Source organism: Scomber scombrus, chromosome 1 (assembly GCF_963691925.1).
Source record: "Scomber scombrus chromosome 1, fScoSco1.1, whole genome shotgun sequence".
Classification (NCBI taxonomy): domain Eukaryota; kingdom Metazoa; phylum Chordata; class Actinopteri; order Scombriformes; family Scombridae; genus Scomber; species Scomber scombrus.
The window spans coordinates 4,128,967-4,143,500 of record NC_084970.1 but is presented as its reverse complement, the minus strand read 5'-3'; the positions used below and the strand labels follow the sequence as shown (position 1 = coordinate 4,143,500).

Sequence of the window (14,534 nt, the reverse complement as noted above, 5' to 3'; positions counted from 1 at the left end):
ACATAGCATCCTTTAGAGGGAGTTATATGATTTTTTTATACCTCTTTTCACATATGAAACCTCTTGCTTAGAGATCATCAGAAGAGTTACTTGAAGAGCAAACAGGGAGGATTTCCACCCAACTAATAGATGTCTCTGGACCACATTCATTCAACTCTGTGGTCCAGAGAAAGAGATATTTGACAACTCCTGCTTAGATTGCAATGTGATCCACATGAAAATTCAGGCTTTCCAAAGGATGATGCCTAATGACCCCTTGACCTTTTAAGTTAGTGCCACTGACAGGTTCAACTATTGGTCCAAAAGATGAATATCTTCAAAACCAATGACCACATTGTCATGACATCTTGGAGATGTTCATGGTCTCCAGAGGATGAATCATACAGTTTTTGGCGATAATTTGATCTGTGACACCACAATCAGCCAAATTCAGTTGTACCAAAAACTGAAAAAATACAGTATATTGGTCAGACTTGGCTTTAGACTTTATGATGTTTTGGTGGTAAACTGACAGTGATGGCCATTTAATTAACTAGTTTAAGTAGCTGCATTTGATTGTACGATATGGAAATACAACACGATGAATCAAGACTAAGGAAAACATGTCATAAACTTATAAATTCTATACTAATGACATGATATCATAGGATTACTTTGAAATATTATGGTGACATTGGAAATGACATCCAAGAATCAAAATATTGTAAAGGAATAGTTTGACATTTTTTGTAATAATTTGCTTTCTTGCTAACAGATGAGAACATAAATAGCACTCTTATGTCTGTGGGTCAAGTGAATGGTCAATGAACCAATGTAAGACATGTTAATTTTGCACTTTGACTTTGTGCTTTGGACAAAGGCAGGCAAACGCTCTCCAGTCTTTATTCTAAGGTCACACTCCAGCTTCATATTTAACAGAGAGTATTGTTGATCTTCTTAATAGGGAAAACAAATAAGTGTATTTCCCAAAAGTACTTGTTGATAGTGATTCCCATCCACATATTGCGTCTATGTTTTTTTGTCCAGGCTTAAAGAATAATAAGAACAGCTCCTGCTCATGTCATGAAATATTTTTGACATAATCAGTAACAAATCTTACATTTAGGCTTGTTATTTTAATGCACACACAATTGTAAGTAAGCTGTTTAGGAGGTGAGATACTATGGCAGTGTAGAGGAAAGGTCCTAATTTGTATAGAAATGTAATGTTTCTCTTCAGATTTCTGGAGGTAATAGTTCTAAAATTTCGTGATACAATACAAAGACATGATTAATGTTATCTCTGTCTTTCTACCAGTGTCACTAGCCCTCACCCAGACTTTTCTCTGTCTTTTACCTCCTCCACAGCAGCGAAACCAGAATCTGACCATACTTTCTGAGGTGTCCCGTCAGCCTAAGGGGGCTGAGTGGCTCTGGCACCCTAAGATAGTTACACTGTACAAGCTTGTTCTGCAAAACAGCGACAGCAGCTCCACCAGCCGCGAGGCCGCCATAGGGGCCCTGCAAAATATTACTGCAGGAGATGCCAGGGTAGGATCACACACACACACACACACACACACACACACACACACACACACACACACACACACACACACACACACACACACACACACAGAAATATAAACTATTCATGTATGTTCTTATTCCAAAATGCACTGGCTGTGTGCCTTTTGGTTGCTGTGGATTATTCAGCAAGAAAAACAACAGTTGCACATAATTGTGATTTGAGGCTCATGTGCTCTCTGCCTCTCTCTGTCAGTGGGCATCAGTGCTGGGTGGTGTGATTTTGGAGCAGGAGAGGATGCTGCCCATCCTGCTGGAACAGTTAGACAATGATAATGAAACTGAGCTGAAACCTCTGACTGGACTGCTGAGAAACCTGGCCAAACATTCCAACAACAAGGACCACATAGGTAAGACGCAAATTAGGACCCGTGACAGCCATGATGAAAATGCACTGAAGGTATTCTAGTCCTCTCAGGGCTGGGCTTTCTGTGTTTTAACTTATTTAAAGAGGTGCAGTAACAACCTGTGATGCTGTTGTCGTTTAGGAGTATGAGTACCTTATTGCATACATTACAATCACTTAATGCCACAGTAATGTTAAAAACATGCTTATGTACAGTGTCCCTGCTGGAAAGCATTGTCTGCTGCAGTGCCTTTATTGATATTACCACTGGGGGGTGCTAAAGTGAGAGTTTTGTATTATATTATCTATTTATTTATGTTAAGACAACACTTTAAAGAAGTTTAGTTGATATTAAGATATTTTAAAAAGTATTGGTATTGGTTCTTGTAATTTTGGGACTGATTCCAACCAGAAGGAGCAGTATGCTTAAACACACTTTATCCCAATTCAGTACAGGCTTTGGGGGCAGTTAGTAGGAGTAAGTCTTGGGAGCAAAAAAAATTTTGTAGGAAGTTGATAGGTAGCAAGGAAGCAGTCAAATAAGAATATATATACAAATAAGAATATGCCGATGGTTGCCAGCCAGCCCGAGCATACAACGAGCAATGGGGAGTAAGGTCTTTGACATTTGTAATAAAATTATTGTTAAGCACAGAAATAAAGGTGGCAGCAACAAGTCTCCTTTCTGGCCTCAAAGGAAAAGGAAGACTATTTGAAACACAATTTCAACTTTATTATATTTATTATAACATAATGATTTTTGTCTTGTCAGCATTCAAAACAAGTTTTATATTACACATACATACATTGTACAATGTTAAGTAACAATATTAAGCAAGTTGTAGAACCTGGTTTAATGTAAACACAGAGCAGTATATCACAGTATCATCAGCATATAGGTGGACATTTGCATTGGAAACATTTTGATCTGGTTTGTTCATTAAGACATCTTTGATTATTGATTATTGCATTAAGAGCTCAAAGACAACATTCTATAATATGTTAAATTGTTTTAATTTTCTTAATCTTTTATTTGCATACAACCCTCATTATGCAATTTTAAATTCACTCGTAGTTAAATTGGAAAATTCGTAGCACAGAGTAGTTTTGGAGTAGTCTAGTATTGGACTTCCATAAAATTGAAGTTAAAAAAAGGAATTTAAAATTGGCCAAATTCAGTGCAGCAGAGGTATAGATATCCAGACTTGTATTCCCTTGTATGGACCAAGTAAATCACTGCACAGTCAGAACATATACTTACTTTACACAAACTATTCTGTACGACATTCACTCTCATCTCGGTCCTTGCAGCTAAGAACATGGTGAACGTGCTGGTGGCCAAGCTGCCGAGTGATGGCCATCAGAAAACGCCATCCAGTGAGGTGGTGGTCAACATCTGTGGAGCCCTCAATCACCTAGTCACCTGTAGTTCCCTGGCAGCTCGTGACATTGCATACTTCAACGGCCTGCCCAAACTGATGGGCATCAAAACGTCCCACGATCATAGGTAGGATGAGCTTTCACTGGAATCGTCAACTATTAGCATAGAGCGAGGAAACAGAAAGCAGGATGAAGGCATTATCATTAACACAATAATAATGTTAAATCCATGAAAACAACTGTAGCCAAACATTTTCTTTATCAGTATTATCAATCAGACCAAAGCTGTGACCTCTCAGTGACTTTGTTTCCTGTTTATGGTTTCACTACATATTCTGGAGCTGTCACAACCTTCTCCATTGGCCAGTCTGAAATAGAACCTTTCATTTGCAGGTCATATTAAAGTGTTTATCACTGTGTTTCATCTTGTGGTGTTGCTCTGGTATTTCCTCCCTATTAGTCCTGCTTGTTTTTTAACAGTCTGTCTCTATATCTTGGGTTTAGCTCTGGGAGTCTAAAAGCTGCCAGAGCAGCATCAACTGTCCTCAGCAACATGTTCCAGTACAACAAACTGCACAGAGACTTCAAACAGGTGAGAAACACAACTGATGATACTTTGAGACATACAACATATACAATCATTAAAATCATCCAAATGTCCAGTCCAAAACTAACTAAACTAATTTACTCCAATTTAATCCTAGTCCAGTCTGAACACAGATTTCTACAAAAACTGGTCAGACTTCACTTCTGTCGGAGCTCTAATCTTGTCTGAAGAACTTTGATAGCCCTCTGAGCATTCATATAGTACCACCATACATATAATACCAAACCAACACTTTAAATATGAATTGGAACAAGTAAACAATAAGCTAAGTGTAAAACTTGTTCCACATTCATATATTTGTGGCCATTAGGGGCAGCAGATTAAGCTGAAAACACAATTTTGTAATGCTGTCATGTCATTCATGTGGAATGTTGTGTGCACATGACAAACTGAAGTATTATCTTCACTCTCCTTTTAGCTCTGTTTTGGTCAGAGAAATGTCTAAACTGGATTGAACTTTGTGGGCAGAAACTAAAACAATGAGCTGAAAGATACTGAAATGGATTGGTAGAGTTTGGAGATAATTCTGTGTAGGTTCTTCTCTGTGAGCTTCACCTTTCTCATTACACGTAGTTATTTGCCTCATTGTAAATATAGAAATATTGAATTGCTTTAACAAAGTCCTACTTCAACTCAACCCTTGAAAGGGAAGTTCAAACCATTACTCATTACAATCAACAGAACAAAATGTCATCATAACAAACCTTCCTTCATTTAGAGGCAGGGCTTCTTGCCATAGAACACCTGCAGCGTCCAATCCATGTGACCTCACACTGCAGGGAATTATTTGATGTCAGAAGTATTTTCTCTCTCTTTCTGACAATGAACCAACCACAGGAACTAACCAGCCTGAAGAGAACCGAAGGGTTCCTGTCAGGCAGCAGCAGGGAGGGTTGTTGGTTGCCTAAGTGCCTCCGTATCTCACACTAGAGATTTGACTGAGGTTTTCTTTTTTACAACATTTTGAGAAAAGGACTGCATTCTATCATCACTCAGTGTTCTTATCTTATCTCCACAGTGCTGTCACTGTCTGGTCCTGCTATCTCACTGTGCGGCTACACTTTAGTTTAGACTGAACAACTACTTCACACAAATCCCTTCAGTGTTTGCACTGTGGTTCAGGCTTTCAGGACACAAACTTCAGTGTGATATGCCAGGGCTCCTGTTTTTAATGTTTTTTCTTCCTTAGATTATGCCTCACTCTCACTTGTTCTATTTTCTACAGGGTGAAAGAATCTGATATTGTAGTCATTCAGGACATATGAGCATGAGCTCTCCTGACAGCTAAAATCCAGAGATGGTAAAAATAGTCAATTTTAGTTGTGGAGCCCAATATTACATATCATAACTTTACCTCAGAGTGTTTTACAGTCCGGACAGCCATACAACATCATCTGTCCTCGGACCCTTGTTTTGAATACGGAAACACTCCCTAAAAATGGGGCGGGGGAGTAGAAGAAACCTCAGGAAGAACAACAGAGGAGGAAAAATAGAAGACAGACAAATTACAAAAATACAGCATGGAACAGAATAACAACATTATAAGGGATTTATAATACATATGAAGATTGTGATGAAGAGGATGCCAAGTGCCACTAGAACAGAATAGGACTTGAGCGACCTCCATCACCATGGAGACCTGGCAGGACCAACTACCCATGTACACAAAAGAGACTTACATCAAACCACTCAAAAACAGGAGAAGAGACTTTATTCACACAGGAGACAGAGAAGGATAGAGACAAAGGCCAGAGATCTTTGAAAGGCTTTGCTGGTAAAGGTTCAAGTAAGCAAGTAGTTGGTTTAGAAGCTGGCATAAGCTTAGTTTCAGTTTTTGGATAACTGTGTTCCTTTGGGGCTGTTTCTTATGCTTTTTGGGGGGGGGGTGCCTTGAAATCCCAATGGGTCCAGAGCTTTTGTTCAAATACAAAAAGTGCAGACCTCATAAATCAGGATTACTGCCCATGAGAAGGGGGTGGGTCTAGGTATTACTCAGTACGGTTTTCCAGCCTCTTCATTAGTTCTGCTCTGTGAAACATTCCTTTTGAATTTGAGCTGTAAGATGGACAAATAGCTCATGTATAAGCTAAGTTATCTAAATTACAATCATGTTTAAAGGCAGTGTATGCTCACAAGGAATTGCAAGGGATCATAATGACAGGTGACTGCTCAGGGTGCTTACATGTAGTGAAAGAGCAAACATACAGAACATGACTGAGTGATATAGCAAAACATTTAATCAGGATAATTATTTGTCAAATCACTTAATATTGGTATATATGATTTCATATATTAAAGCACATGGTGATAATACAGTTTGTTTTGGAGTACACTTCCTGTTCTAGTGGGAAACTTTTAATTACCTGATGATGGATGATGGATGTTTCAAATTTTCTTATCAGGGATAAGGTTTTCTGCTGTTATGAATTGCAAAGTAAAGCCTGTAATGTGAGTAACAATGATACATGTTACAGTAAGTGGAGGTGTACAGGTCCTGGTGGGTGGAGCAGACTGACTGTTAATTATTTCCGGCTTCCTGATTTTCCACTGTAGTGTTCTTGTGCAGTGGGCAGGCTGTGATTTATGTGCAACAAGCAGTCTCAGTGATTGCCGTGAATAATAGTATCAGCTGCTCCTGAGTCAGGGTGAACTTCCTGAGCTGCTGCAGGAAATATCCTACATCCTCTGCTAAGTCTATGTTACTCTCTTACTTGAGGTCTTAGGATTCATTTTGAAGTTTGACAGGGGTGTGTTCAGGGACCCAGCTTCAGGTTGTCGTGACTGCACCACAAAGCCTATTGTTTACCCCCATCATATACTGGGCCATAAAGCTAAACATGCAAAAACTGCATATAAAGTCCAAAGTTGGACTTTTGAATTTTGTTTACCAAATAAAATATGAATATTAGCCATGAAAGCAGCATGAAACATTTCCAGTAACACCAAAAATAAAATGAAACAAACAAAGCCAAGCTGCAGTAACTTTCTGGCTTCTTCTCTTTTGCTTAGAAAGATACAGCTAAAGCAAGACCTTTATACCAAGTGCATACTAGCTGGAGAGATAGCTACATGCTAGCCTTAGCCGAATATAACTTAAATTACAAATACATTTAAGATGTAGAATGAAACACACTGTTACCATGGTATTTATATAACTGTATGTGTGTAAAGTCTGAAGACAAATGAAAGCAGAATGTGTGGGTGTTGGCTGACATTGTGCTTTCAACTTCTGTCTCCACCAGATGGTTTTCTAGTTTATATCTGCCCACATCCGCTTTTTATCCTACTTGACCTCCACTCCTCTCCTCCCATTGGTCTCCTCTTCCTCCACTCCTTTGCTCTGTTCTGAAATCTTGTTAGGCTCCCTTATCTGAGGGGAGTCAATTCTGCAAAATGTAATATTCTCTCTGTAGCTGACAGCAATTATTTCTGAGTTACGTTCCTCTCTGTGTGACTCAATCTTTTCTGTCATGTCACACATTGGGAAATCAACGGTGACACAATTTGTTCTTTAAACACTGATTTTTTTATTCATGACTATTATTTCTGCCAAAATACACATTAGAAACCCATGAGCATCCAGTTTGTCCAATATTCACTTTCTGGCTCTTCAGCTGCTAAATGATCCACTACATTCACCAGTGAGTTGCTAACTGCGTCTGTCTGCAGTTTGGTGTTGGGCAGGAGTAACTTAACAACCCCTGAACATCTTGTCTTTGTTGACCTCCAATAGTTTAACTTCAAATTCAGTTGGTTGCAATCTGCAACCTCACCACTAGATGTCATTAAATGCTACGCCCTGGTCCTTTAAGTTACAAAACAATTATGTTAGTGTGATATAATTACAAGAAAGACAATCAAATCATTAAACTCAACCTCAAATTGCTTTTAGAGAAAAAGCAAAAATCAAAATCAAACACAACTTTCTTTGGCTGATATTGCCACAGCAACACACAATTAGAACTTGGAAAATGTTTCACTGGGTCTTTAAGGCTTCTCACTGAAAACAGTGGCCTGGTACAGCTGGAAACAACACTGATAAGAGCAGTGAAACTGATCCAAAACAGTAAAGTCGCAGGCCAGAAAACCAGAAAAATTAGTGACTGTGCCACAGAGTTGAACAAATGCTTTCAGTTGATAATTCTCTGTGAGTGTGTCACTATGATTGACTCTTTTCACATAACAGGTTGAAATGTTTCCAGTTTAATGTTGCTACCTGAGTGCAATGTAGCTCTATAACTGTGTAGGATAGGCAACAATTTAGAGTTTATTATTTAGCTGTTAAGTTCATGAAGAAGACAAAACAACATGCTGTGCTTAATGATTTTGAAATCTGTTAAAATAACTATGAGAACAAACTGGATATCCTCAGTTTACGAAGTTGATAAAGATTCAAAGTGAGTGGCTAACAGGATTACAGGAGCCTGGGCACGAACAGGAGAAGCAGCTCCTTTTATAGATGGATCACTTTGCTGTGGAATGCTAAACTGATTCTATTGGATAACACCCTCTAATGCCTGCTGTGCATTAGAGGAATTATTATAACTGGAAATAACATGAGAAAACTTACTTCCTAACTACAGTTGAATAATTGTACAGGTCCTGAATTTCTTTGAGTTAAAAAAACAAAAACATTATAATTGTACTCCAACTTTCTACATTCTGCTATACCTCCTAAATACTTTACTTGTGTCTATCACTGCCGTTGTTTGGCCTGTGTATTGTTGAGTTCTAGCTCTTGAGTGATCCCTCTCAGCAAGAATGCAGAGAATCTGGCTGAGTGATTTTGGGTTTGTCTCCTTTGTGCCTTCTGGGATGAATAAAAGAGAGCTTGGTTAGGTGGACTTGGCAGCTGCTGAACTCTGTTATGTTCTTCCCGTATAACCCCCCCCCCCGCCCGCTGCCCCCAAACACACACACATACACCGGCCCCACCAAACTGAACTTGACACAGCAAACAAAAGCTGCATGTTTATCCATCTGCTGGGTGGCCATGGTGAAATTAGTACATTTGATAGATATCCTGTTGTGTGTGTGTGTCCTCAACCAATCTCATGCAGTTTGCACACAGCTTGTTGTACACGACAGGCTGTCCTCATGAGTTACAATAAAAACAAACTGACCCCAGCAGAGATATCTGGAAAACTGCTGAACAGATCAACATGTAATGTGCCTTAGTGTTTCTTGGTTCCCAGAGGGTGAAGATTTATACATTTGGACACCCCATGAGCTTTCCTCAGGACAAAATATGTGAGCACAACCAACTATGATGTACTACTATGCTTTTATAAAATATTAAGGCACAAATTCCCCACTAGATGGCAGTGCGAGAAAGAATTTTCAGGGTGTACTTACTTTTCAAAGTTGCACTAATGGATGTTTTACATTTACAATTCTTTTAATCACTGTGTTTAATGTGGAAGGTGTTGCTCAACTCACAGATAATGATCTCGCCTCAGCTCTACAAATCACTGTCGTGTCTTTCAACTCATTATTTTGGTTTTACAGTCTTACCACTTTAGTTTGGAATCCCTGCCAAAGAGCCAGATACAGTATTTTCCTCAGGAGTTGGTGGGGACCAAACCAGAGCTGTAAGGACAGTGAATATTGGACATGTCCACAAATATGACTCCAAAAAAAGTTAATGTTGCTACATGTCTGCTGAATGTGTAATCGATGACTGTTTGCTAACTTTATATGGACAGTATCTTGTTCAGCTTCCTCCAAGTGGCCAAAAAAATCAATGAATACTGCTCAGTCAATTAAAACAAAAACTGCCAGTAGAAAGAAATATAATGACAAAATTATTATTGCATTCAAAAGTTCATATGATAAAAGGATCACAACAAAATAATTGGAAGACACTGGTCCGACTGCAGACATTGTGAAAGTTATTATGGCATTTTTTCACACTGTTTCTATTGTGTCTTCATGTCTTTCAGAAAGGATTCACCCGTCGAGATTTCACAGATATCACCATCTAAGCTGCAGGACATTACATGATTAATTCCAAGCGTTGGACCTCAAGGGTCAATGTTGCTGTGAGGAATAGAAGAGGAACAAAAGGATATAATGTGCAGATGATCTTACTCTGATGGACTTCTAGGATGGAATGGAGCAAGTGGAGCGAAAGGTCCTATCTCTGGTGGTTTTGTGGTTAACCTGGCTTGACTTACAGCAAATAGACTGTGGTGAAGTGAATTCTCTGCTAATGCCCAAAGACACACAGTGGACTTAACCCTCCAAAAATTGTTACATGCTCTGTGTGTATATTTAGATTTTGACTGATGTTTTTCTTCTTACACTGACCCTATTTCCATTTATTTGGGACTTTTGCTGGTAGCTGATAAAATAAATTATGTTCTAAATTTCAGTTATATTTTAAAGTGTTGGGTGCAGAAAGCGGTGATTCTCCCCTGTTCACTTGGATTTGCCAGCAAGCCTCACAGGGAGGGTGTGATGTGTGCTGAAGTTGGTAGTACCCCTTCATACTTACCAATCAGGGAGATGATCCTTTACCGGCTTCCCACCCACAAACACCTCTGTGTTAGATGGACACAGCCATGTTAACTTCACCCTGTATATCAGCAAACTAATACATCAGCCTGACTATATTGTTTGTGTGCAATTGTGGCTGTGAATGTGGTGTAGTTTGTGTAGTCATAACATGTTATTAGGTGCTTTCGGACCAAACGGGTCTGGAGGCTCCCAGAGAGGAACTATTCACTAGGGAGCTCCCCCAAGAACTACATACCTTAAAGGGCTTTTTTTCTGTTTGCATTTGCACCGCCAAAGTAACGTAAGCTGGGTGGTTGATGGAATAGCAACGTCACTTCTTCACATGATACAACTATAAGAAGATCTTCACATATAGGCTCAATATAGCTTGGACTTCACTGTCGGTCGATTTGTCCATGTTTTGTTTCATATTTTAAGGCTAATGTTAAGAGCTGTTGTTTACATGGCTAATGTTTTACACAGGTTTTTAAAAATGGCGGTTGCTGATGCTGCAGTGGCTCATGTGTTCGACCAATGAATGTACATTTATGTCACTCGAGGTTCCTCTTGAAGTAGGGGCTTATAAAGTCCCTCAAAACAGCGTTCTAAGAACTACAATTGCTCCCAGTTGCTGCAGTGCGGACACAATAAAAAGGGGATAGTTCCTCCAACAGTTCTTAGAACTATAAAAAGTTCCTGCGGTCCGAAAGCACCTAGTCTTGTCTTTGTACAGAAAGCTTTCAAATCAAGCCAAGGTCGGAGATGGGGTGAAAAAGACTTATTATGATTAGAACAAGCCTGCAGTTATACAAATAGGAATAGAGCCAGAAGATCATGAGACTGTCCAACTTGGACCATAGGTCACTTGAAAAAATGTAGGTTTACTTAACTATCATGATACCATCTCTGGCTTCATTTCATTTTGCTTTGTAGCAAGAAAGTGTGATGTTGTGTTCATGTCACGTTAGATTTACTATAAATACAAGTCGTCATTAACATCAGCCTTATAGTTTTAAGTAAGTGTTTAGTCAGGGAAGACACAAGTGATGCAGCATACAGATTATAACAGTTTATGAAAACAGTTTTTCATTCTATAAAGGATATTTGGTGTTGATGAAATCTACTTGAGGAACTGTAGACAGGTTCTTGACAGCAGAACAGCAAAGATGTAGTTCAAATTTGCCTCAGCAAGCATGTTCATGTCCTGTACACATAATCCAGTTCATTTACTGGATGGTGTTTGTGAGGCAGAGACCTGGAGTTTTAAAATACATTTTGAAGAAAAAAACACAAAAAGCTTCAATAGGATGAAAGAATTTTTTTGTGTTTTATGTTGTCTGACATTTCTTGTCCATATGAATACCAAACATGGCGGAATGACGTAAAGGGATGGATATTAATAGTCTATGGTAATAAAAGTAAAAATTGACTTACTTGCTTATTAATAAAATCAAAACTATTGACACAGTTTGTCTGCATAGTGGAGTTTGTTGACTTTGTGATACTCCAATTTGGAGTTTAGAATGGCATGGTGTTGCAGGGAGGGGGATGGTTTTCTAAATCTGAATGATTTGTTCACGACTGTAACTTCATTTATATGCAATGCATCTATCTGACTGAGCTATCCACACACACTGATTGACTTTGGAATCACAAAAATGTTTAGCAAATAAATAATTGTATGGTAATTTCAGTAAGATTATAAAACATACTCACTATACTGTATATACTCGTATTTTCAACATGACAAACAAATTCAAAGGACATTACAACCAAACCTGTGGTGTAGTGTGTGTAGTTAGCTGTCCAACAAGACTAGAAGTCTACAGCTAAAGCTACAACTAGCAGCTCTGTGAGACTGTACACAGCTGTGCATTACGTTACATGTTGACATCAGTGTGCTAACATGCTCACAATAACAATGCTAACATGCTGATATTTAGCAGGTATAGGCTACTGTTAACCATGTTCACCAGGTTAGTTCAGCATGTAAGCATGGCCATACTGAGTTCAATTCAATTTTATTTTTATAGCGCCAAATCACAACGAAAGTTATCTTAAGGCACTTTTTACACAGACTGTACTCTTTAATTTAATTTAAAGACACCCAACATTCTCCACATATGCTAATTAGCACAGAACACAAAGTACGACCGACAAGAACATAGCAAAAAGTTTGTCCGATAGTTGTGGAGACATTTCACATAAACACAAAAATGTGGACCTCATGGTGGGTATCAGGTATCATCAAAGTCACCTAGATTTCATCCTTTAAATACAAAATGTTTGGTTTCGAGAGTATTGTCTGTCTGTTATGAAAGTTTAAAAAAAGCCACCATTGCAGACAAAGGAAGCAGACTTCACCAAACATCAGATGAGTTACGCATGTGATCTCAGGGGAGAGCTGTGGAGGAACACCAGCAGCACTAAATGCAGAGTTGAAATAAATTAGAAACAGGGAGCTCAGGGTGCAGCACCATAATGAAGCTTAGCACAAACCATAATATAACAGTGCCACAAATGAACCAAAACACAGCAATTAGCCTGTCTTCACGTGCACACAGTGAGGAAAATCACGGCCTTGAAAAATAAACAGTATGCGCTGTGTAGTCGAATATGATCAATGATGTCAGCATATAGTGTGTCATTAAAGAAAAAAATCTACTTTTGATTCTCTTACACAGTTCTTTATAATCACTGAAATCTTGCACAATGTAAGTGAAAGGCAAAGAAAACAAACCTCTCAAGTCTCAAGTGGAGTGACAGATGTGAAGGTTTTCTCTAAAAAGGCATGTGGGAGAAAGTGCTGTAACTTTCAATCCAGGTCTGGAGGATGATGCAGACCAGCAGGAACCTCGCAGCACTTATCTAGAAGTGGGAGGAAGGGAGGGGTCAGGTCTTATTGGGGAATGACAGGTCGTCTACAGTGGGAAAAACTGGAGAGAGGAGTTTCAGCATGAGCACAACAGAGCTTTAAAGGCTTTTAAATGTGTCATGTGGTATGCTGATGATTAATGAACATTCATTGGAAAAAAAATGTTGAAGTTCATATCAGTTTAAAAAAGCAATAATCCCAGAGAACTCAAATTAAAACAGGATCTGACTCAAAGCTCCACTCTTTTTAACAATCAATCAAATGACTAGATGTGTAATGTTAAAGTTTTTGCGAATAATGAGGCTACTGACTGCTGACTCTGATCATCCTCTCAACTATACAGAGACTTTTAAATGTTTTTCAGTCCACTGTTTTAGTTTTTCGGCCTGCTTCTTTACTGTTTTGGTTCAGTCTTACAGCTCTCATCAACCTTGTTTCCAGGCAGGAAGGAAGCTGACTTCAGCAAAACAACCCCAATAAACCAACTGTACACTACTAGCCCAGCACCAAACAGCAGACAGACAGAGTCAGGGACTAAATGGTGAACATAGTGGAACATTTAGCTGCTTAAGAGTCAGATATTTCCCTCAGGAGTTGAAGCAGAGCTCAACAGAGCTAAAAGACAACTAAACCTTCAATTTACATCTGTCAGGTCGCCTGAAACATAAATTAAATGAATGTTAACTTTGTTATGTGTCTGCTTGATGTGTAAATAAGAGCACTTTCGCCACAATGATATGACTGTGGAGTGTGGAGGTAAACTATGGTTGCAATGACCCAATCTCCACTCCAGGAGCTTCAAATTTTCACTCAGTTTAATCATAGAGGTTACAGAGCAGCCATGTGGACTCTTCTCTTTCCTCCAACCTCAAAAACCTCAACCTCAGACTGAGCATCCTGAGTTGACCTCAGTCACACATACCAGCAGGACTTCCAAACATGCTTTTGTCCTCTGTAAATTCTGCCCTAACTATGACTCATAAATGTAATCAATGATATCATATCTACACATAATCTAATTTAAATATCCTCACATTGCAGAGTTTACAGTTTGAAGTTATTCCAGAGTAAATATCTGACTTTTTCAAAGTGGATTTCAGGATGGGCGATTGATGCTACGTAGATGGAGCTTCACTGCCCTCTTGTGGCTGAACTGACCTACAGTGGATGATTCATATACTGTAGTTGTCCTGATGTTTCCTGGGGTTTAAGCCATGCAGCTGTAACATCCGCAGCTGACTTCAAGCCAGGATTTGGATCACT

The 14,534-nt window shown here is 38.9% G+C and overlaps 1 protein-coding gene across 2 annotated transcripts in view; it reads left to right on the top strand.

Annotated features, from left to right (window-relative positions):
- The window catches only part of LOC133980689 (plakophilin-3-like), a 35,620-nt gene extending 21,660 nt beyond the window's left edge, over positions 1 to 13,960 (top strand). The window contains exons 9-14 of one of the 2 annotated variants that reach the window (XR_009925182.1): positions 1,347 to 1,529; positions 1,762 to 1,915; positions 3,223 to 3,418; positions 3,796 to 3,883; positions 9,841 to 11,505; positions 11,563 to 13,960. Coding sequence is in view for 1 of the 2 variants with exons in the window: in XM_062419465.1 (XP_062275449.1) it covers positions 1,347 to 1,529; positions 1,762 to 1,915; positions 3,223 to 3,418; positions 3,796 to 3,883; positions 9,841 to 9,882 (663 nt within the window). In the remaining variant the exon portion in view is untranslated. Of the gene's footprint in view, positions 1 to 1,346; positions 1,530 to 1,761; positions 1,916 to 3,222; positions 3,419 to 3,795; positions 3,884 to 9,840 lie in introns of both variants that reach the window. The other variant, XM_062419465.1, reaches the window with a different exon arrangement.
- Positions 13,961 to 14,534: the final 574 nt, after the last annotated feature.